Below are 25,015 nucleotides of genomic sequence, written 5' to 3' on the forward strand. Positions count from 1 at the left end.
TATCCCCACCCTCTCCTCCCTTACCCTTCCTTTCCCTCCATGCCCTGTTCCTTCTTTGTCCAGTTGCTCTCCAAAACCTTGAATGAGTGTCCTCTAACAGAAAAACTAAGATGTGGAAAATACATCAGAATGTTAATAATAGTTATCTTTTATTAAATTGTCCTTTTCCATGTGATCCTCTACTTTTTTCTATGATAAGCAACCCTCTTTTATAGTCAGAAGAAAAGGTTAGATTTTTATAGCATAACACACTTTAATATTTATTTATTTTAGGTTGCAATAAAAGAACATGAAAAACAGTATCAAATGAAGTGATTATTTTCAGTGAAAGAACACAATACAAAGAAAACATCGTATCTTTAGTTTACAATTACACAATATAAGGTGAATGAACATTTTATAAATACTACATCATATTAACACCTCAGTGGTAAACAATAACATCATTATGATTAAATTTATAGGCCACTATATGTCAAATACAGAAGCGCTCAATTCAATCAAATGTGGTCTTGATATTCTTAAATGTATATTAATCTTTTTCAAGCAGTCAAACTTCAAAATACACTGTTTTAGTTAGCATAAGTACTGTATTTATATAGCAAAGTAATGAAGGCACAGCTAGTGCAAGCAGATTTAAACTTTAGTCTTCTGGGCTGGAAAAAAGAAAAAAATAAAACACTTGCACTGGTACTTCATAAACTTTTTTTTTTCAAGCAAATATTTGTTTCAGTTAACAATTCTGACAGTTTCACAGCTATAGTCTAACAGGAACACGACCAAAGGACATCACAAAAGTCAATACTCTGTAGCACCAAACTAACATGCTTTAGATAACTGACAACAGCTTACATATTTTGAAGAATATTATACTACCACAGTCTAGATAGCATAAACTGGCACTTAAGACACTTTTTAGGACAATTTTTCAAATACAGACTACCAGGAAACTACAAAAACATGACTATAAGAAATAATAGTATTCAGGTTACAGGTTAGGGTTTTACTTTTTTCAAGACTGTATGAATCTGCTTCACTTCTTGAATTTTTAAGATTCTTGAAAAATCTTTGAGATTGACCTTTTTATTTTCTATACTTCCTGTTTCCGTAATCTTTGCCAACTCGATAGTAGGAGCCGTATTCATTGACTTCTCCAGTATAGTAATAGATTGATTTCAGGATGACATTATCATGTAAAATCTGCCCAATTTCAAAGTCCTCATCAAGGATAGCATCTTCTTGTGGTTCCAGCTTTCCAATCACAGGAATCTCAGGAGGACTAAAGAAATTGAAGAATGATGAATTAGGAACCACTCTTGGCTGGATTTCTCCAGTAGCAGCTGTGCGACGCTGGATAGTTTTCACAGTAACATCTTTTCCTCTTCTCCAGTCTATCTTGCAGCCTTTGCAATCTTCAATTTCCCATCCCCAAGAAAAGAAGGGATCATGGTGATCTGGTTTAGACTTTATTATATATGTCTTCACCAGCACCTCATTTCTGAAATATGGATTGGGTAGAAAATGAAATTCAAAGGTGTAACTTACAGGCTGGCCAGGTTTTGAGAACTTCAGGTTAACATCCGACAAGAACTTCAGAATCGGCTCATCATACTTCTGAATCATAGGCCCCAGCTTGTCAACATTCTTTAAAACAATCAGCCAATAGTCAGGAATGCCTTTAGGGTCTTCTCTTTTAGGCTTTCCCCTCCTAGCTCTTTTAAGACTTAGTCTTTCCGGAAGCCTTTCCTCAGGAACTCTTTTCTGAGCCTCTCTTACTCCAGCCCTTGGCTTAGCCTCTGTTGCTTTAGGCTGTTCTTTATATTCTGCCTTTGCCTGGGGGGCTTCTTTAGGATCTTCTTTTACTTCAGGGATTGCCTCCATACCGTCTTCAGAGTCTGCATTTTCTTCAGCCTTTACCTCAACAATTTCTTTAGGAACTTCCTTTCCTTCATCCTTTACCTCAGGAATTTCTTTAGGAGCTTCCTTTTCTTCATCCTTTACCTCAGGAATTTCTTTAGGAACTTCCTTTTCCTCATCCTTTACCTCAGGAATTTCTTTAGGAACTTCCTTTTCCTCATCCTTTACCTCAGGAATTTCTTTAGGAACTTCCTTTTCTTCATCCTTTACTTCCTTTTCTTCATCCTTTACCTCAGGAATTTCTTTAGGAACTTCCTTCTCCTCAGCCTTCACCTCCGGGTTTTCTTTAGGGTTTTCTTCTTCCTCACCCTCTAAGGGAGGCATTTCACTAGGGGTGTCATCCTGCACCTCCTCATCACTGCTGAACTCCTCATCCTCTGAATTCCATTCGCATTCTTCTTCTGTAGGCTCGTATTCTGCATTGATGATTTGAAACCGCCTATCATACAGAGGCTTGTTGAGTTCAGCATATTTTCTTTCAAGATCATGAATCGCTTTTAAGAACATCGTGTCTACCTTGTCACATTCATCTTGAATGTTTCTAAGCGCCTGCACACGATTTCTAACAGCCTGAGGCAGCTTAATCACGAAATCTGTTCTCCACGGAGCCCGCCGCGCCCTTCTGGAAGGCTCAGGTACCCTCTTCTTTCTATTTAAGCCGCTGCCGCTGCTAGTGCTGCTACTGTCGCTGCTGCTGCTGCTGCTACTGCTGCTGCTGCTGCTGCTACTGCTGCTACTAGTGCTGCTGCTAGAGCTACTGCTGTCAGATTCTTCCCCAGAATCACTAGCCGAGCTAGCCATCTCCTCTTCGGCAACACTTTGGGCGACAGGTTCCGAGACCTCTTTAAAATCTGCTTCTGCCATTTTGCAAGCCTGCAAAACTCTACCGCGAAGACCGCGCGCCCAGAGATGGGCAGAAAATGACTCACGGATGCTTGGGTGGCGGCGGCGGTGGCCCGGGCTGCGGAGGTGGCAGCGGCGATGGCAGCGGCGATGGCAGCAGCGGCGCAGAGCGGAGCTGGAGCTGAGGATGCAGAGGCCGGCGCTGAGGTGGCAGCGGCAGTGGACGCCTGGGCGACAGCGGTAGCTGCAAGGCCTCTCCCGGCTGCAGCTACGGAGTGCCGAGGTGTGCCGCAGCCGAATGGCGCAGTATGAGACCCCGAGATCTCTTCTCGTTTTAGATCGCGAGCCCCCTCCCCTTGCAGTCCGACCTCCCGTTCATTTCGTTCCCAGCGTGCCTTTAGTTCGCTCCTCATTTGCTGGTCCACCTTAATTGACAAACCCTACGCCCAACGAACGGCCAAACGCCACTGCTCCTGGCTCCGCCCACCTTCCCAGGCGCTGCCCGTCGGCTGAGGTGCGACCACTGGATGGTGTCCCCCCTACCCCCCAAAAAGTCTATATTTATAGTTTTATAATTAAAAAAAAACAGAAAGAAAACGTAGACATGAGGTAAAAATGCCAGTCATAGTTCCTAGCAAGGGCAGAAGAGGCGTGCCTTCCTTGTGCTCTCCGCCCATCCCGATTTCCCGTTTAGTTTGTCACGGGTCTCCTGACAAAAACCTGTTTAAAAAAAATTGAATGAAAATGGTCTAAATGGCGTCATTGGGTAGTGTGACTATAGACGATTTAAAAACAAAACGATTTTCTCTAAATATTCTATGAGCATGTATTTTTACACTGGATAAAAAAGGGAAGAGTCGGTTATTGGCAGAGGGGGGAGGGACTAGACAGCAGGCGTATTGCATTCCACGAAGCTGATTTAATAAGTGCTGTCTGTGATGTTTGGCAAGCCTGGTTTATATCCATCTACAAGGTTTGCGAACCCATGTTGCCGTGAGTCAGTTACACCATTTTTATTATATTTCTCTTTTTAGGCTGGCATATATTATACCCCGACCTTGCTGCTAACTTGCCACGTAGCCCTTCTCAATGCTTGCAACAACCTTGTAGATAAAACAAAGGTATTAAATGTTAGGTAGTATTGTTAAAAAGCAAATGATGTGCGTTATACTTCTGTGCAGCAGGTTTCAATTCGAAGAACAGTGGGATGGGAGGGGGACTTTGTGCTAATGAATGTGCGTCTTCTGTCAGTGTATGCGATGTCATCTGCCACCAATTTCCTTCTAATGTTGTAAAATTCTAACCATATTAAAGTATGATTTACAAGTCCAGTAATGTGTGAATAAACTTTTGCAAAATGAAGTTTAAAATCGGGTATTTGTTATTTTTATTTACAGGATTTTTTTTTTCTGCTACAGAACAACTCCCTTGGTACAATAAAAAAAGACGAGTATTTACTTTTCATTGAAAGGTAAGGAACATATTTAGCACATTTTAAAGAATGACAAAAATTACTCATCTCCATCTGAATAAAAGTTTACAGGATACAGTCATTTAGAGATGTATTTTAGATAATTATCTTGATAATTCTATGGAAACAGGAAAATCCACAGAGGTGATTTGGCATCCTAATGCAGAAAATAACCCACTTAACCGCATTAACTATCTAAACCTGATCATAGAATACAAGTGGTAAATTAAAATATGAAATGTGATAAATTATTCATATCAAATGAAGAAATGTATTAAAGTTAGATTAATCTTTATAGAATTTGTGCTTTGTCATGTAGTCACGTTTTTTAAAAGTTAGGAAACGCTTTTCTGTTTCACAAATGCATTTACTTTTATTGTTTCTCTCTAATTGTGAAAGTCTGTGAACATTGCAAAGATAAAACCTCAATATAGAAAATTCCAGTGGTAGTGAAAGCACACAATCTTAACCACCAAATGATAAGGATTACTAGCGTTTTGAGGTACTTCCTTCCAGAAATTTCCTTGTGCATATACATACTTGCCTATTTAGGTATACTGCTTTATCTATGTGATACCGTATTATGTTTTGTAACCTGTTCATTTATCAATTATTAATGACTATATTTTCATGCAAATGATTGACATTTTTAAAGAAATGCATATTCTATGGAAATAATTGCCTTAATTTATTTGACCAAATTCCTGTTATAGGGTGGCTATTTCTATACCATCTCTCCCCTTAAATGCATACTATTTTCCTGTTATGATAAAAGTGTCCCTGGATACCTAAAACCTATATTTCTATGCACTTGTAGAAATTGGTCCTGAGATAAATTCCTAGAAATGGATGCTCTGGGGATAATCATTTCATATTATGAAATTATTATTGTATTCATATTGCCAAAGTCTCTGCAGAATGATTATCACAATTTACAATTCCAATAGTGCATAAAGTTTCTTTTTTTGTCATTCAACTAATATATTTTTGTGCCTGTCATATGCCCTGCAAATGTGGTAAAGGACTGTAGTATAATGGTGAATGAAACTTACTAAGTGCATATTCTTTCATTGAATAATTTTAATTAAAACAAATGTTATAGAAACAATGATTTACATCGATGGGGTTATACCATAAATTTTGTTCTGCAACTTACTTTTTTTATTTTAAATTATGGAGATTTAAAAAAAATGTATGCTCTTATGTTTTAAATTTTGTAGCATCAGGAATTAGTATTTTAGAGTCAGTCATGAGTTAGGAATCCAGATTGTTAAAATATTTGTTTTTATTAGCTAGCTGATTTTTCTAGTACCATTTATTTAGTAATCTTTCTATCTCATGCTTGCTTGAAATGCTACTTTGATCACATTAAAGAAATTGCTTGTGTCTGTTTCTAAATTCTTTCCTGATTCATTGGTCAGACTTTTTCTGCAAACAACTAATGAGTCGGTTTTAAGATAATTTTATATTCTGTGAAAATGTTATGTGTTCATTGATAAAGTCAGACAGTACATTGAAATCAAAAGAATAAATTAAAAGTAAAAGTAACTCAGAATACCACAGAGAAGTAATCACTACTTACATTTGTAATCAACAAATTAATTTATCAATGTTATATATTTGTATTTCTTAGATTAGTGGTAAGATTGTCTTTTCATATGTTTATTGTTTATTTGAGAAATGTCTATTCATATTTTTATTTGTTTTCCACTGAATTAAGCAAGAAATTAATCAGTGGTGAAATCCTAAAGGTAAAATGATTTTGGCCTTGACTTACTTAAGGCAACTATAATTTCTTCAGGAAATAACTCATGATATTGGGCAAATGTGACTAAATTACTTTCAATTACTTTCATATTCAAGCTGTCTTTTTTTTTTTTTTTTTTAATGGATGCTTGGGAGGTTTTTTGGATGCTTTTCAAGGATTACAGATTGCTACTTACCCACTCACACTGATTCTGGAAAAGTTTGGAATAGAACATGGGGAAGAAAAATAGAAAAAAACTTACAAAACATCACACAAAAATAACCTATTAATCAACAATTGTGATTTTCAATTTGGAATTATTTTTTCCATAGATGTAGACAATGAAAATGGTTGAAAGTAGATGACTTTTTCTAATCACAATACTCTACTTTCATTATGTATACATAAGTATCTTATAACATACTTTTATTTTTGTGGCTCTTTTTGGATCAATTTGTTTATTTAATGTCGTGTAGTAGGTATCTAAATGAAAATAATATCCTATTTGTTCTACTGTGAAATATAAGTATTAGTTTTATCATATCATATACTTGTTTTTCTTAGTAAGGTTAAATATAAATTATTTGCATAGTGATATGTTCTTTTTTGAATTCATAGATGATATTTTTTGGGGGGAGTGCTAAATGTTCCTGTTTCTGCCTGAAATGATATATAACACAGAATCTGATAGTATGCTCAGACTGAACATAGTACATTTATATCTGTTGTTACCTCCCTTAATATGAACATACACACAATCCCTTCCACCACCCACTGCTGCCACACAAACACACAAAGTATGTACTGTAATGACAAGTATAGCAGCATATCTTTTGTTGTAGATATCAAAAAGCAAAGCTTTGCAAGTTCATTTATTTTTGAATGGCTCTTTCTCCTGTTCTTCTTGGACAAGTTTTATCTGAATACACAAGTTAATTCCTTTTTAAAAACCATGTTATTGATGTATAATAGACACACAATAATGGCATGTAAAGTATACAGTTTTGTAAGTTTTGATAAATGTGTGAATCGGTGAAAGTATCACCACAGACAAAATAATGAGAATTGTACCATCCGCAACAGTTTCCTTATATATCTTTGAATCTCTCCTCTTGTCCCTAGACAATCACTGGTCTGTTTTCTGTTCCTATAGATTAACTTGCATTTTCTAAAATTTTATAGGTAGAATAATGTAGTGTGTCCCTCTTTTTTTGCCTGTTTTTCACTACCAGAATTATTTTTGAAATTCACCCATGTTGTGTGTATCAGGAGTTTATTTTTCCTGTTTACTGCTGAGTAATTATTCATTACTTGGCAATACTACAATTTTTGATGGGCATTTTTGTTGTTTTGAGTTCTGGGCTACTACAAATAAGGCTGCTATGATCATTTGTATACAAGTTTTGTATGGACATATGTTTTAATTTCTTTTAGGAAAATACATAGGAGTGGAATGACTGGATCATATGGTATGTGTATGTTTCACTTTTTAAGGAATTACCTGTTTTCCAAAGTGGTTGTTTTGCATTTCCATCAACAGTGCCAACACCTGATATGGACAGTGTTATAAAAGTTAGCCATTCTAATAGATATTCAGTGGTATTTCATTGTGATTTTAATTTATATTTCTTTGATGACTAATGATGTTGAACACTTTTTCATGTGCTGATTTGCCATCCACACAGGTCCTTTGGTGAAATGACCATTTGTATTTTGTCCATTGAAAAATTGGGATTGTGGTTTTACTATTAAGTTTTGAGAGTTCTTTATATACTCTGGATGCAAGTTCTTTATCAGTTATGGCATCTGCAAATATTTTCTCCCAGACTGTATATTTTTTTTTACATTCCTTTAAGGTTGCCTTTCACTGTTTAAAGAGAAAACATTTGTAATTTTTATATTGACACATCATACATCATATTTTGAGGGCACATGTGATTTTGATACATGCATACAATGTGTAATGGTCAACTCAGGGTAATTGGGATAAGAAGTTTGCAATTTTCAAAGTCCAATTTATCTTGTTTTTCTTCTATGGAGCATATTTTGGGTGTCATCTCTTAGAAATCTTTGCTTAACCCAAGGTCACAATTATTTTCTTCCTTTTTTTTTTTTAGTTTTATGCTTTTAAGTTTCACATTTAGGTCTGATACATTTTTGCAAAAAGCACAAGATATGGTTGAAGATTTATTTCTTTTGATATGGATATGCAGTTGTTCCAGCACTGTTTGTTGAATAGACTGTCTTTTCACCACTGACTTGCCTTTCCACGTTTGTGAAAAATTAGTTGTCCTTGTATGTGTGGGTCTATGTTGGACTCTCTAATCTGTTCCTTTGTGTACTGATTTTAATGACAGAATCGGAACTTATCCATTTTTAAGATACATTTGGGAAAGAATGAGAACAAAATTGTGTGATAATAGAATTTCATTACAGTGGAGACAGTCACAGGAGCTGGATCTTCATCCTTGACATGTCACGTCTCCTCCCAAGCATGTGAGATAAAGGGTCAGATAACAGCAGTAAAAACCTAGAAAACAAATAACAAAAAGAAACATAAATGTTCTTCTATTCTGTGGAGTTGCTATTGTGTAGGTGTCCATAGCCCAGCGACAGGAAATAGAGGTTAGCATTATTCAGGAGCACAAATAATGTCTTTGTTTTTCTCACATCTGATAAAGAGAGACCTACTTGCTAAAATGGAAATATTAAATAGAAAGTATCTTCAAGCTGTTAATAAATTATGCTTACAAAAAGAATAGTAATAAAACATTGGTTGTTATGATGTTATTGTTAATAGTAATAAATAAAACATTGGTTGATTTATAATGTTTTAAACCATAGCAATGGTTTTCAAAGCAAAAATATTTCATTTCATGCTTATTCCAATAATAAGGATATACTCAAATGAACAGAATATGGTGTGTGGTTTTAGATTTTTATTTTCTAAAGAAATATTTCTGAATTGCATTTCTTGCACTATAACCTTAACTGCATGGAGTTTAAAAGGGAAATTACAATTCATGCAATGGAAAATAAGGAATATTAGCTCCTAATTTGGATATTTAATGTAGCACTATTTTTTTAAAAATGTAATTGTTATGTAAAAATTACATGTATTTTTGCCATATAACATGATGTTTTGGCGTATGTATACATTATTGAATGACTAAATCAAGCATTTTAACATATGTATTACCTCAAATACTTATTTTTTTCTGGTGAGAACACTCTAAATATACTCTCTTACCTCCCTCCTGTCTAACTGAAATGTTGTATCTTTTGAACAGTACCTCCTCAAACCCCTAACTCCCAATCATCTAGTAACCACCATTTTACTCTTTGTTTCTATGAATTTGACATTTTTATGCTCTACATGTAACTGAGATCACATGAGATTTGTCTTTCTGTGCCTGGCTTATTTCACTTAGCATATTGTTCTCTAGATTTATCTATGTTGCCACAAATGACATGATTTCCCTTTTTAAAGGCCAAACAATATTTTATGGTGTATATATACCACATTTTCTTCATCCATTCATCAATTGATGAACACTTAGGTTTAATTCCATATCTTGGCTATTGTACATAATGCTGCAATGGACATGGGAGTTCAGATATGTCTGCAATATATTGATTTCATATCCTATGGATATATACTCAGTAGTGGGGTTACCAGATCATATGGTAGTTCCATTTTTATGGTAGTTTTGAGGAATGTTCATACTGTTTTCCATAAGGGCTATACTAATTCACATTATCAGCAACAGTTTACAAGGGTTAACTTTTCTGCACATCCTCTCCAACTTATCTTTTGTCTTTTTGGTAATAGCTATTCTAACAAGAGTGAAACGATATCCCATTATGGTTTTAATTTGCATTTACCTGATGATTGGTGATGTCAAGTATTTTTTCATATACCTGTTGTCCATTTGTATGCCTTTTGAACAACATCTCTGAATTCTTTGCCCATTTTAAAAAATTATGTTTTTTTTTAAATTACTGAGTTGTTTGAGTTCCTTACATATTTTGAATATTTAATCCCTTATTGTATGTATGGTTTGCAAATGTATTCAGCCATTCCATATGTTGCATCTTCACTTGTTTATTTCCTTTATTGTGCAAAAACTTTCTAGTTTGATGTGATGCATTTTGTCTATTTTTGCTTTTGTTGCTAATGCTAGTTTTCAATGTGCAAACAGCATACACTCTTCAAAAATATAAAACCACATCACAGAGGAATGCTTTTACAAGGGTAATCAAGAATCTTTTGCCTGTTGCACTCATCTGAAGAATTTTCATCCTAAAATTCAAATAAAGCAAACCTTTTTATTGCAAGTTTGAAAGTATTATATTTAGTTTTACTAAAAAGGAAGGAAAAATCCAAATGCTTTGAAAAGTGAACAATGTTTATTATATATAGATAGACAGGTGTATCTTATATACATATGATACATATGTATATATCTCATATATGACATATATCTTATGTGATATCTTATATATCTTATATCTATCTGTCTATTGACCTTTTCAGTGGTTATTTCCACATTTTGCAATTTATTTGGACAAAGAGGAAGCCGAAAGTGACATTTTCTGCTAATTTTTGTCCAGAATATCCAAATACATTTAATTAATTTCATTAGGTACCTCCTCTGTGAAAAAAATTAGTTCTTCTCCATTCTGGCAGACGTTTCTATGAAAGTATATGTTTACTATGTAGTGTTGACTAATGTTTCAGCAAATCGACTATTGATACTTTCAAGGTGATAATAGCTAACACTTCACAATTCTCCAAGAAGCGAGTAAACAAACAAGATGTCAATGAACTAATTGTCCTTTTGGTTAAAAAAAAAATCTGCTTCTTAGAGAAAGAAGAAATAAAGGTATATGTTCTGTAGATTCATTACTTTGATTTAGCAACTATCTTAAAACAAATGTAAACAAAATTTTAAAATTATGATATTGACCAGGTTTCTCTGTCTTCTCTTATAACTGGTGTTTATCTATCTAAAAGAATAAGAATTTTTTTGTTGTTGTTTAGAGGTAACTATATACCTTAATTAACAGTGTTTCATTATCTACATCATGAGATTATGTTTAGCCTTTTTTGTAAGAAATATTAAATATGACAGAAAAGATAATTACATAAATGATTAGGCTAGTTGACCAATCTGCTTGTAGCAGCGTCCAAACTGCTCCTTAGCCTCTCAGATATGCTATACATGGTTCTTTGAAAGGTCTTTCTGAAAACACTTATATCCTTGCTCTAATCCCAAACTTTTAGTGATACTCCACTGTCTTGAATCAAACAAGTGTATAAGTACAAGCTATGTCTTTCACCTTCCAGTGACCTTGGGCAAACTTCTTAACTCTCTATGCCTCAATTTTCTTATCTGTAGAATGGGGATAATGATAATACCATCTCACAGAGCAATGGTGAGCTTGAAATGACATAATACATGTAAAACTCTTATAACATAGTGCATGTTCAATCAGTTTTTACTTATCTCATCGAGGAATACTTATCCAATGGAACGTAGTTCTTTAACTCTTCCTTTCCTTCAGGGCTTATTTGCTTAGAGTGTATTACATTTTTCTATGCTTTATGATAAACATTATAACAGAGCCACATAGGTCGTTTATTATGTGTGCACACAATGTTCTTTTCCTGTGTATATTTTAAGTTTACCTAGGACTGGGACCAAGATATTTTCTTATTTATAATCCCTTGTTCTTGCTCAGAGTATTGCTGTGCACAAGAACACATTTAATACTGTACTAATTAACTTCTTGAATAAATGAACCGGCTTCCTCACAGCAGTACCTTTTTTTTTTTTTTTTTTCTGAGACAGAGTTTCACTCTTATTGTCCAGGCTGGAGTGCAACAGCATGATCTTGGCTCACTGCAGCCTCCGACTCCCGAGTTCAAGAGATTCTTCTACCTCAGCCTCCCAAGAAGCTGGGATTATAGGTGTTTGCCACCATACCCAGCTAATTTTTGTATTTTTAGTGTAGATGGGGTTTCTCCATGTTGGTCAGGCTGGTCTTGAACTCCTCACTTCAAGTGATCCACCCACCTCAGCCTCCCAAAGTGCTGGGATTACAGGTATGAGTCACTGCACTCAACCAGCAGTACCATTTTTACTTGCTGTCCAAATAAAATTTGTTTTTAGCCTTTAATTGCATCCTAATTTTATTTAACAATTGTCTCTTAATTGTGCCCAAATTAGCGATACATATCTGTCATGCAACAAATTACATTAGTTTACTAAATTTTCAGGCTTTAAAGAATTGGTGTTTTAACAACCAACTTCTAAAACTTATAAATAGTAATACCTCACAGACTATTAATTGTTAGGAGGACACACAGAATCTTCAGAAAAAAAATTTCAGAATCTAATGATGATCCACATTTAATATTAAATTAAAATGTCTGTCTACTTAACACTTTTATTTCATTAGTATTTTCTTTCTAAAGGGCAATACTCCTAGATAATAATTATTGCAAAATTGCTTTACATATAATGAGCATGTAAAGGAAAATATAGATCAAATTACCAGAGCTTCTCATGTTAATTAATAGTACTCTGAATATCTCATAAAATGGCTACCCTGATGACCCAGTTACCTTTATTCTTATCAGAATCTGTTGCTTGAATTAAGCATCAACAAACTTGCCATGTTGCATTTTCCTATCTCATAGATTACTAAAAACAACTTCCCTCCAATTTCTTTATTGTTTAAAAGATACTTTTCTTTGGAAAGTCAAATCATAGTTCTATTTGTAGTTTTTGAGGCACCTCCATACTGTTCTTCATAGAGGCTGTACTAGTTCACATTCCTATCTAAAGTGTGTAAGAGTTCCCTTTTCTATGCATCATCACCTGCATTTGTTATTTTTTATCTTTTTTATTATAGCCATCCTAACTGGGGTGAGATGATATCTCATTGTGGTTTTGATTTGCATTTCCCTGATGATTAGTGATGTTGAACATTTTTTTAATATATATTTTGGCCATTTGTATGTCTTCTTTTGAAATGTCTGTTCAGATAATTTGCCAATTTTTGAAATTGAATTTTTTGGCTGTTTTGAGTTCTTTGTATATTCTGGATATTAATTCCCTGATTGGATGAATAGTTTGCAATTATTTTCTCCCATTCTCTAGGTTGACTTTTCACATTGTTGATTGTTTCTTTTGCTTTGCATAAGCTGTTTAGTTTGATATAGTCTCATTTGTTTGTTTTTGCGTTTGTTGCCTGTGTTTTTGAGGTCTTATTCCTAAAGTCTTTTCCCAAACCAGTTTCCTGAAGCATTTACTTCATGTTTCCTTGTAATAGTTGTATAGTCTTGTGTCTTACATTTAAGTCTGATCCATTTTGAGTTTATTGTTGTATAGGGAGAGAGATGTGGAAGTCTAGTTTCATTCTTCTGCCTATGGTTATCCAATTTTCCCAGAGCTATTTATTGAAGAGTCGGCCCTTTCCCAATTGGTATTCTTGGTGCCTTTATCAAAAATCAGTTGGCTGTAGATATGTGGATTAATTTTTTTATTTTCTGTTCTGTTCTATTGAACTATGTGCCTCTTTTTATGCCCAAAGTCAAAACTTTTTAATACAAAAATCAGTTATTAAAACATTTAGATGGTTGGGAAAATGCCAGAAACCAGAGCTTAAGGACACATCTGCCTTGGTAACTTAGACCCAAAGAGCTGGTTCTCAACTTGTAAAAACGATGTTTGTAATAGAGTGCCAAATGAAAACAGCAAGTAGTGAGACAGTATCTTTTATTTGATCCCATCTATATAAAAAGTATGGATGTATATTTGTTATATGCATGTGTGTTTGTTTTCATTTACATATAAAAATTTATGACAATAATACACTGAACTAGTGTAAAAGTACACCGAACTTTTTATTTTCTATTCTGAATCACTTTTTGAATTTTTAAAACAAGCATGTGTCATTTTTATAATTAAAAAACAAATATTTAAGACAATAATGAATAACATTGTTTGGTTAAATTGGGTCATTCTTTGGTCAGAGTTTATATAGAGAGCTGAAATAGTATTTCAGTTACCACTTTTGCAAAGTAGGAACTATCTTTCGCTTGAACAGCACTCATATAGGCTGGTCTGATGTATCATCATAATGGGTGCCATGTAAATTGTATCATTTTTAAGGAGATTATGCTTTATTCTGATTGGTAGTTGAAGCTGTTACATAGTTGTTCTTTCCAAAAAGCATAGTATTTTCTTGGGATGACAATAAAGTTATCAGAAGCAGTACTGCCCTCCTCTCCATTATGTTCACAGTCTAAGTTCTGTGAAATTACTTTTATTTTAATTGTTTCTTCTTATTTCAAAACTTCTATTCTTTTTCTTATTGACTTGTACAGCTGTTTTCAATGGAGAAAAATGACTCTTGCTTCTAGGGACTTTTCTTACCTGAAAACTGAAGATCGCGAATGGGCTAACCATTCTTCTGAAAACTTTATTTTTACTCTTGTAGGAAAAACTTGAGCCAATTTCTACAAATGTCTATCTTAATTTTATGATATCCTTTTTTCCTGTAGTTTTGCAATGATCTGAAGAAATTTCAACCCATATTGCTTGATCATAAAATCACTAGGCAGATTGCACTTTTTCTGCAAATGATGTGCACCTAATTTAGCTGCAAATGATCTATGCTTGTTTATAAGTTTATAATGTGCTTACCAAGAGATTCTGTTTAATTCACTAAGACTTATGCTCACTGGATTGAAATTTGAAGTCGTTGGACCAAAGTTATTATAAAATAGTAAAAAGAAAAATTAATACAATGCAAATTTCAGAGAGATAGCTATGAAGACTGATAGAATATTCTAGTAATTGTTCCCTTCTACACTGTCTTACGTTTCAACCATCATTTTGTTGTTTAGACTCCTGTCATTTCCCACATGGATTATTCACCTCACCATCTTCATTTATATTCCAACCTCAAGCTCCCTTGCTTCTCTTCCAGCCTACACACTCTGAAATTAACCCTTTTGCCAGGCACAGTGGCTCATGCCTGTAATCTCAGCACTTTGGGAGGCCAAGGCGGGCAGATCACTTGAGGTCAGGAGTTCAAGACCAGCCTGGCCAACAGGGTGAAACCTGGTCTCTACTGAAAATACAAAAATTAGGTGGGCATGGTGGCAGGTGCCTGTAATTCCAGCTACTTGAGAGGCTGAGCCAGGAGAATCACTTGAACCTGTGAGGTGGAGGCTGCAGTGAGCCAAGATGGCACCACTGCACTCCAGTCAGGGTGACAGACTGAGACTCCGTGTCAAAAAAAGAAAGAAAGAAAGAAATTAACTCTTTTAAAATGTAATTTTCTTTATTTCATACACTTCTCTAAAATCTGCAGTCACTTCTCATTTAAAGCTAGCATGATATAGGGATAAGAATATCACTTTTGAAGATTTAAATTAGAATTTAAACCTTGGCCTGCCACATAGCCTCTAGTAGGTAATTTTATACAGCTTAGAATCCAGAGTCAAACATACCCACATTTGCCACTTGCTAGCTGTGTGGCCTTGGGAATTTACTAAATTTAACAAATACACACTCTTCTTTTCAGTGAAATGTGGAAAATAATACATAGCGATGTCAATTAGGACTTTTTAGTTACAAGCAGCAGAAACAGACTGTCTAATTTGTGTAAAATTTAGTTCACTGGAAAAATATCAGGGTATCACAGAATCAGTGGGAGGCTAGTGAGCCGGGCGTGTAAACAGGCAGAAACTGAAGTAGCCATGGAGACCAAGGAAACAGGGAATATAACATGGCCCCATAGCCAGAATAGTCTAATCATGATGTTGAGACTGAGATAAACTGGAACGTCTGTCATTTTCAATTCAATTACTTGCTACTTGGCTATAAGAGGATGAGACTGTTTATCATAGTCTCACGTGACTGCTCTCAAAAGAAAATAAGAGTGCCGTGAGACAGAGGAAATGGATTTCTAATATCTAATGTACAAAAGATGCCCGCTAGGCTTGTGACCCACCCGTCACATAACAGTGCTCGATAAAGGGCTATTTTAACAAGTCTAGACTCATTCATCAGGTATTCATGGCCATTCAGTTTCTGGCCTCAGCCTACTTTTTCAAACTTAATTTTCCTCTGCATAAACCCTAAAGTAATTCAAGAATGGAAAACAAAATATCATATGTTCTCACTTATAAGTGGGAGCTAAGTATGAAGAAGCAAAGGCATAAGAATGATACAATGGACTTTGGGGACTCGGATGGAAGGGTTGGAAGAGGTGAGGGATGAACGACTACATATTGGGTGCAGTGTACGCTGCTCAGGTGATTAGTGCACCAAAATCTCAGAAGTCACCACTAGAGAATTTATCCATGTAACCAAAGACTACCTGTGCCTCCAAAAATATTGAAATAATCTTAAAAATGTTTTTAAAATTTAAAAAGAGGTGTGATTGGCACATAATAGTTATACATATTTACAGGTTACAATATGGTGTTTTGGTACATGTATATACATTGTATAATGATCAGCTAGGGCAATTAGCATATGTATCACCTTAAACATCATTTCTTTGTGATGAACATTCAGTAACCTTTCTTCTAGCTATTTTGAAATATACAATGTACTGTCAATAACTCTAGTCCTCTTACTATGCAGTAGAATACCAGAATTTGTTCTCCCTAACTGTAACTTTGTAACACTGATCAATCTGTTCCCATCCCTTGGCTCACTACCTTCCTCATCCTCTGGTAACCACTAATCTACTCTCTACTTCCATATGAACAACTTTTTAGATTCTACATATTAGTGAGATCATGTGGAATCTGTCTCTGGATTATTTCACGTAACATAATATTCTTCAGATTCATCCATGTTGCTGAAAATGACAGAATTTCACCCTTTTTATTGCTAAATAGCATTCCATTATGTTTGTATACCACATTTTCTTTGTCCATTCATCTGTTGATAGACATTTAGGTTGATTCCATTTCATGACTGTTGTGAAAATTGCTTCAATAAACATGGGAATATAGACACATCTTTGATATACTGATTTTCTTTATTTGGAGGGGTGGTGGGGGGGAATATGTACCCAGCAGTGGGATTGCTGGATCATATGGTAGTTCTATTTTTAGTTTTTTGAGTCACTACCAAACTGTTTTTACAAAATGGCCATACTAATTTACATTCCCATGAGCAGTGTGTAAGGGTTGCCTTTTCTCCAAATCTCTCACATGTTAACGTTCAACTTATCTTTTCTAAGGCTTAGCTCTCCTTTTTCTGGTCCCTGGATCACTGATTTTCTGTTTTCTCGTTTTTTCTTAATCATGTATTGCTCCTTAATATCTTTTGAATGGTAGTCTTGTATCATTGTCTAACTATTTATGTGCCTTACTTTCCCTATATAGAATATAAACCCCTTGAGAGGAGAGATCATGTAGCATTTATTTATTTGTTTCCATGATAACCCAGTGTTATGTGTGTAGTAAGTGTTCATTAACTTATAATAAATGTTTTTTCATTTCATTTTTATTTCATTTCACTTTCTCAAAATCGTTTTTGCCAAATGAACTTATGAGGAATGAATGCAAGAATTTGTATCTTTAATTTAAATCAACATTAATTTAATGACCTACTATATATGTAGCACTATATTAATTGCTTTGTGGGTATAGAAAAAAACAAACTTGAAAATTGATTTAGGAGTAGTTCACAATCTAATTTAGGAGAGAAAAAAATACAAGAATGAGACACCTCCAGAGCAATTATATAAATATATATATTTACTTATAAATATATAAGTAAAATAAATAATGCAAAAAATTTAAATATCAGTGCTAAGGATATAATAAGATGTAAATGCATGACTTAACTATATATATGTGTAGTACAAGCAGATTGCTTTGTCTGGCATAAAGGAATTATATGGGAAAATATTGAGATGGTATTGGAGAATGCAAGGGTTATAAATTTAGATTTATATAATAAGTAATAGCAATAGTTTTGAAATTAATTTACAAAATTTTGATAAAAGTAATAGTTGATTAAACAAAATAAGGTCCATCTATCCAAAGGAATATTAATCTGTTATCAGTAGTGATAAATATTTGTTAACTTAGAAAGATGATCATGATATAGCATTCAGTCATGCAAGCAGGTTACAAAATATTATGTATATAAACTTGTTTTTTTAAATAAAGAGTATAAATGTACATTAAAATATCTGGAAGTATAGTCAACAAGGTATTAACTATGTTTACTTATAAGCAGTGTACTCCGTGGTTATTTTTTGTTTATCTGTGTTTATTTTTTTTCAGCAGATATTTTTGACTGAAAAAAAGGCTTATGTAAATTTAAAGCCATTACAAGTTTTCAAGGACTGTAGTGATATGAAAATAGAACATGAGATAGATTGCTTTAGCACCTATGCATAAGGATATAAAACCAGCAAGACCTGTTTGATCAGACAATGGAAAGGGCACATTTAAGAGATGCTTTGGAGAAAATCAGTTTTACTAGGTTTCTAATTTAATGTGGGATTAAAATAAGGAGACTGAAAATAACACTGAAGTTGTGGGAAACATAGGAAATTATAGGTGTCACTAATAGGTATGGGAAAATTGAGAAGGAAAGCTTATTGAGGCAAGAGGTGGGGGGGTTAACTTTTGCTGGGAGAGTATAAGAAGTAACTGAATATATGAGATGAAAACTGGAGAAAAAAAAAGATTAGAAATCAGGGCTGGAGATACAGACTTGGTTGTAAAGAGTGTTAGTATAGAAGTAGAAATTAGGAAAATGGGTACATACAGTGAGCCTAAAAAAAGCTAAGTAAGGACTTAAAGAAATCCACTAAATTGTTTTTATTTACTATATCCCTGTGGGCTTTTTTCTTTAAAAAACCTTTACTGAAATATAATTACAGGCCATAAATTTCACTCATTATACGTGTAAAATTCAATAATTTTAGTAAATTTATAGAGAGTTGTGCAACCATCACCATAATTGTTAGAATTTTCCTCTCTCCCCAAAAAGTTATCTTGGGCCTCTTAGCAGTCAATCCATGTTTCCACATCGAGGCTGAAGCACACTCATCTGTTTTCTGTCTATATAAATTTGCCTTTTCTGTACATTTTGTCTAAATAGAATCATACAGTATATTCCCCATTGTGCCTAACTTCTTTCACATGTTTTTGAGGTCCAGCCATGTTATAGCATGGATCAGTAGTTTTTCTTTTTAGTTGATGAATACTATTCCATTGTATGACTACATCACATTTTATTCATGAATTTACCAGGCGATGGACATCTGGATTGTTTCCAGTTATTTTTGCTATTATGTATAATGCTACTATACATGTTCACATACATGTATTTGTGTAGACATATGTTTTTGTTTCTCATGGATATATCTCTAGGAGTAGAATTGCTGTGTTGTACAGCATATTTGTTAAGAAACTACAATATTTTCCAATGTGGCTGTACTATATGACAATACCACCAGCAGATGCACCATGGTCTACTTTCTGTGCATTCCCATCAACACTTGATATAGTTTGCCTTTTTTATTATGGCCATCCTAGTGTATGTGTAGTAGTTTCTTGTGGGAGTTCTGATTTGCATTTCGCTAATGACAAATGATGTTGAACATATTTTCATATCCCTTTTAACCATTTGTGTATTTTCTTTGAAGAAATGTTCATTCAAATTATTTGCCAATTTTTAATGTTTTGGTCTTAATAATTATTGACTTGTAAGACATTTTTAAATATTCTGGATATGATCAGATGTATGATTTGCAATATTTTCTCATAGGGCGTGGCTTATGTTCTTTTAATGATGACTTTTGAGGAGCACTAGTTGATGAAGTCCAATTTATAAATTTTTCTTCTATGGAACATGCTTTCAACATTTTACCTAGGAACTTTTTGCCCAAACTCAACTCATGAAAATGTTCTCCTATATTCTCTTCTGAAATTTTATAATTTTAACTCTTACCCTTAGGTCTTACATTTAGGTCTGTGATCTATTTTGAGTTATTTTTTTGTATATGGTATTAAGTGTCTAATTTCTTTCTTTTTAAAAAAGATGGATATACAATTGTCCATTTGCTGAAAAGACTATCCTTTTCACCACTGAATTGTCTTTGTACTTTTGTAGAAAATCAATTGACCATAAATGTGTGGATTAATTTTTAAACTATCAATCCTGCTCTACTTATTTATATGCCAACGTCACATTATCTTAACAGTGGCATTATAGTAAGTTTTGAAATCAGAAAGTATGAGTCATCTAATTTTACTCTACTTTTTCAAGATTGTTTCAGCTATTCTGGATCCTTTATATTTTTATATGAATTTTTCAATCAATGTGTCAGTTTTAGGATCAACTTGTCAATTTCTTTGAAGAAGCCAGCTGGTATTTTTATAGGGGTTGTATTTAACCTATCAATCAAACTGGGGAGAATTGCCATGTTGACAGTGTTGACCCTTCCAACCCAAGAGTATGAAATGTCTCTACATTTAGTTAAATATTCTTTAATTTCTTTCAGTAATGTTTTGTGGTTTTCAGTGTATGAGTCCTGGCAGAACCTCTGAGCTAAATGAGCTGGGGATGGGAAATATGGGAGCAGCTTTAGACCACAGTTACCTACTATGCTTATCCCAAAGTCAGAGATTTTTCAAGCATAATTGCTTCTGAGATGGAGGTATGTTTTTGGTTAATTTCCAGACTACCAAAATGGTTGCTTCTGTTAATTTTTTCCAGGCTTATACAGGTTGGATATTCCTTTTCCAAAATGCTTGTGACCAGACGTGTTTCAGATTTGGGATTTTTTGGATTTTGAAGTATTTGCATTATACTTACCAGTTCCATAGCCCTAATGAAAAATTCAAAATCCAAAATGTTCCAACAAATATTTCCTGTGAATGTCATGTTGCCACTCAGAACCTTTTGGGTTTTGAAGCAGTTTGGATTTCTGATGTTTAGATTAGGCATACTTAACCACTAGTACTTTTGGGGGGAAAGGATTTCCTGATCTTCTTAGCCAGTCATAACTGGATGCCATCTGTGTATTTTTATGAGAATTTATGTTCCAAGTAATTCTAGCTCCAAATGCTCAGTAACATAATATGTATTGAGATGCCAATTCATTCAAAAAACATGTAAACTACCACTTTTCTTATAAAGACAAAACATTTAGGTTACTGAATAGTTTCCTTTTTTGCATTGAATAGACTCTGTGTTTAGCATTGTGATGAAACAGTTACTGAGACTGGCTATGTAATTTAAACAAACAAACAGATTTATTCCAGCACTTCTTATATGTTTAATACCACAGGAAATAATGGATAAATAACTCATCATTGCTACCCTAAGGATCATGTAGACTGGGTAGTAGTTATGCGCTGCCATTGAACCATTATGGCACTGTCATAGTTTTAATTATGTAGTTACTTGTGATTTATTTAATATGAACAGCCATAAAATCTATGAGGTTAGGAACCATGATTGTATTGCTTACTTTCATGTTGTAAGCATTTCCTAGCACAGCGTTTGGAACATAATAGACATTCCATAAATATTGTTTGAATAAATGAGTGAACAACATATAATGGAAATATAGGGCAGAAGGAAATTATTTCCTACTAAGAGGATCAGAGAAGTCAGGGATTAAAGGAAAGGTTTCCAGCCAAAGGAAACAACATGATTGTTTATAGTCAAAGAGTTAGAAAAGACCCAGAAATATTTGAGGAACAGTAGGGTATTTCCTATAGCTGTAGCATAGGAGTCATAGTGATGAGTCAAGGAAGAAAAGAGAATAAGAGGAAGAAAGTTAAGGGGAGATGGGTTTGGAGAAACAAGTGGAAGCCAGGGTCTTTTTGCCAAACTAATGACATTTTAAAAAGTCAGGATTTTATTTTAAGGTAGGTAACTAGAGTTGGCAGTATGGAAGATGGACTGCACACCAAAAAGAATAAATAATATGTATGTAAGCTGGGCAAACCCAGTGTACAATATTTGCATAGCTATCTGTATTATTTATAGGATCCTCCTAAAAGCTTACCTGTGAGCGTGTGTGTGTGTGTGTGTGTGTGTGTGTATAATATCACTGAGATATATATTCTTTAATTTCAAAATTTGCTTTGGAATTTTTGTTAAATAGACCTATATGGTCCTCCCTTTATATCCTTTTGACAGCATGATAATTCTTAATATTAACAATTCTGACAGTATGAAATTACATCAGTTTAACACATTTGTCTTTTTGAAGTGTGCTCATATCAGTACCATATTTGATTTTCACAAAAACCCACAAGCTAGAGACAGGGTTTTTCATTTTACCAATGTGAAGACTATCCTAATAAAGACTAAAAGATCAGTCTATGGTTTCACAACTATTAAAACTTGAGCTGCAACGTTAAAACCCTTTTTGAAGTCCAAAGCCCTTCTAAAGATAGCATGCATCGATGCATTTTAGTACTAATTTTACTGTTTTTGCTTTTTGTAACTAATGTTTCTTATAAAAGTTTTATAACAAAGTTTTAGCTTTGCAGTAACAACAAGGTTAACATTCGCTTGTTTCAAATTGCTCTTTTGAGATATTTACACAGTGTAAAATTTTGAACAAAGAATTATCTAGATAATAGATTATGAATATAATCTTTGGTAAGATTAAAATGTTTATTATTATCCAGTGCAATAAAGCACATGTATTTTAGACCTTTTAAAAAACCCAGGGTATTTTTTTTTAAAGGGAAAGAACAAGTGAGCACAGAGAAAAATAACATTGGGTTGTCAGCACAAGGGATCATCTTGTATGTTTAGAAGGAGAGAGATTAAGACAAGCAGAGGTAGAAATGCAAAATGCAGACAAAAAATGTCAATACTACAGAGCATCTTTTGAGAAAGATATTACATGCTTGTTTATAATATTTTCATTTGGAATGTCTTTTGATGCAGTAAACCACTTTGAAAATATTCTCCAGTTAATATAACACAATGGAAAACTTCTGCCGTGGTATTTTTACAATTAGCAGACATTATACTAAACAATCTTGAGATCTCTTTAAAAGTTGATTGCGTGTATTTTTAAAATTCATTGTATCATGTGAAATCACTACAAAGGAGCCAGAAATACAAGGCGAAATTAAGAAAAATTTAAATCTCCAGTAAAATAAAACACCTGCAAAATTAACCCAAGAGAAGGCTGGTGAGTAGATGATTCACTTTGGAAATGCTCAGTTTTGGTTGAGTCTAAAGGAGACACAAATAGACCGTGATTATAAATTGAAAAAGTAAAATCTAATCATTTAACAGGAGAGTGAATTATCAGAAAGAAAATTGCTCCATTAGGGAAAATGAGAGAGCTAGTTGCAGGTTTCCAGCGCTGTCAAGAAAGAGAGTGCCATGATTAGTAGATTGGAATATTCCGGTCTCCTTCTCAATGATGGAGATGGGTAAATACATCAAATTAAACCTTGAGGCAGTGATCATTAAGAAAATCTACTGACTCCCTTTTTAATTCCAGGCTCACCAAGGAAAACTCTGATTATGATTTTTATGTATGATATACATACAAAAGTATGTATATCCTCTAACAGAGACAGAATATGTTGGTTGTCCAACTAACATTCCTGTGTTTATACTATTTTCAGTATAAGCTATTACCTGGGCATTTTAATTTATACTTAAATATCTTTTGACTTTAGATAGAGAGAATAACACTCACTACTCCTGATGCTACTGGCTAGCCTAGAACTCCTGAATAGCAGTGTCTAATTGGAAGGAAATAAATATTATGTCTATATAGAAGGGCATGTAGGTGACAACATCCATCTGTTTGCAGTTGATAAAAGAACTAGGTGATGATAGAGAATAAACATATTTTTCCTGTTCTCTGTATTGTTTTTACATGATATTTTTCCTGTTTCAATGGTTTCCAGACTTTAGTTTCTACCATAATCACCTGAAGACTTTTTTTCTTTTTTCTTTTTCTTTTTTTTTTTTTTCTTTTTTTTGAGGCGGAGTCTTGTTCTTTCCACCTAGGCTGAAGCGCAATGGCATAATCTCAGCTCACTGCAACCTCTGCCTCCCGGGATCAAGAGATTCTCCTACCTCAGTCTCCAGAGTAGCTAGGATTACAGGCACATGGCACCACACCTGGCTAATTTTTGTAGTTTTAGTAGAGATGGGGTTTCACCATGTTGGCCAGGCTGGTCTCAAACTCCTGACCTCAGGTGATATGCCCGCCTTGGACTCCCAAAGTCTTGGGATTACAGGCATGAGCCACCATGCCCGGACCCTGAAGACATTTTTTAAATTGCTAGGTCTTACTCCCAGAGATTCTGATATACTTGGTCTGGGATGAAACACGGGAATCTGGATTTTTAAACATCACTCTGTATAATTCTCATCCTGCAGATTAATAAACTATGAGCAGCACTCTTCTGCAGAGGAGAACTTTCTTAAAGGGATGGATCTTAAAGGGATGGTTCAGTGGTGGGCAAAATTTCATGGGTTACTGTTAGCTTTCTGTTAACTGACTGAATTGATAACATTCTAACCAGTTCCAAGCCTTTGGTTGGTCAGAACTGTGTATTCAAATCACAACAAGCATTGAGGAAGTAACAGGTAGCTTGATAAGAATGACTGATTTGGGTTGGGGCTAGGGCAAAATGAAATGGCTGCCAGCTTCACGGTGCCATGTGTTTGGAGGTGAAGAACAGAAAATAAAATCCTTTGAAGGGGACCTCTCTGTTCTGTAGCAGAATTAAATAGGTGTCGATGTCAAAGAGTAGCCTGGAAGGCAGTATCCCATTAGAATCGCCATCATCTTCTCATAGCCACCTCAAAACAATTTAAGTAAAAACAACGTGCCTCTTATGGAAGTACCAGTGTCCTTTCTCTCAGACCCAGATTACTGCCTCTAAAACTTCTCTGATACAAGATCTTGGCACTTCTTCAGGAAATGAACAGTTATTTAATTGAATATTTACAGTTAGAATAGGATTAGAGACATAGGGG

The 25,015-nt window shown here is 34.3% G+C and overlaps 2 protein-coding genes across 8 annotated transcripts in view; one reads left to right on the plus strand and one right to left on the minus strand.

Annotated features, from left to right (window-relative positions):
* Positions 1-233: 233 nt before the first annotated feature.
* On the minus strand, positions 234-3,170 carry NAP1L3 (nucleosome assembly protein 1 like 3). Of its 2 annotated transcripts, XM_032257758.1 has the most exons (2): positions 2,002-3,170; positions 234-1,917 (listed from the first exon to the last, which is right to left on the minus strand). In XM_032257758.1, exons 1-2 carry the CDS (start codon positions 2,779-2,781, stop codon positions 1,084-1,086), a joined length of 1,614 nt encoding a protein of 537 aa, XP_032113649.1. In that variant the 5' UTR covers positions 2,782-3,170; the 3' UTR covers positions 234-1,083. The 2 variants fall into 2 exon arrangements, with proteins under 2 accessions (XP_032113649.1, XP_032113648.1); XM_032257757.1 differs by having other exon boundaries at positions 234-3,170.
* A 194-nt stretch (positions 3,171-3,364) lies between these two features.
* The window catches only part of FAM133A (family with sequence similarity 133 member A), a 39,282-nt gene continuing 17,631 nt past the window's right edge, over positions 3,365-25,015 (plus strand). Inside the window, exons 1-2 of one of the 6 annotated variants that reach the window (XM_032257760.1) lie at positions 3,365-3,753; positions 4,158-4,231. The gene's annotated coding sequence lies outside the window, so the exon portion shown is untranslated. Of the gene's footprint in view, positions 3,754-4,157; positions 4,232-11,207; positions 11,219-25,015 lie in introns of those variants that run through there. The other 5 variants (XM_032257764.1, XM_032257759.1, XM_032257762.1 and 2 more) reach the window with 5 other exon arrangements.

This window comes from Sapajus apella, unplaced genomic scaffold (assembly GCF_009761245.1).
Source record: "Sapajus apella isolate SASKATOON/1434 unplaced genomic scaffold, GSC_monkey_1.0 scaffold98, whole genome shotgun sequence".
Classification (NCBI taxonomy): Eukaryota; Metazoa; Chordata; class Mammalia; order Primates; family Cebidae; genus Sapajus; species Sapajus apella.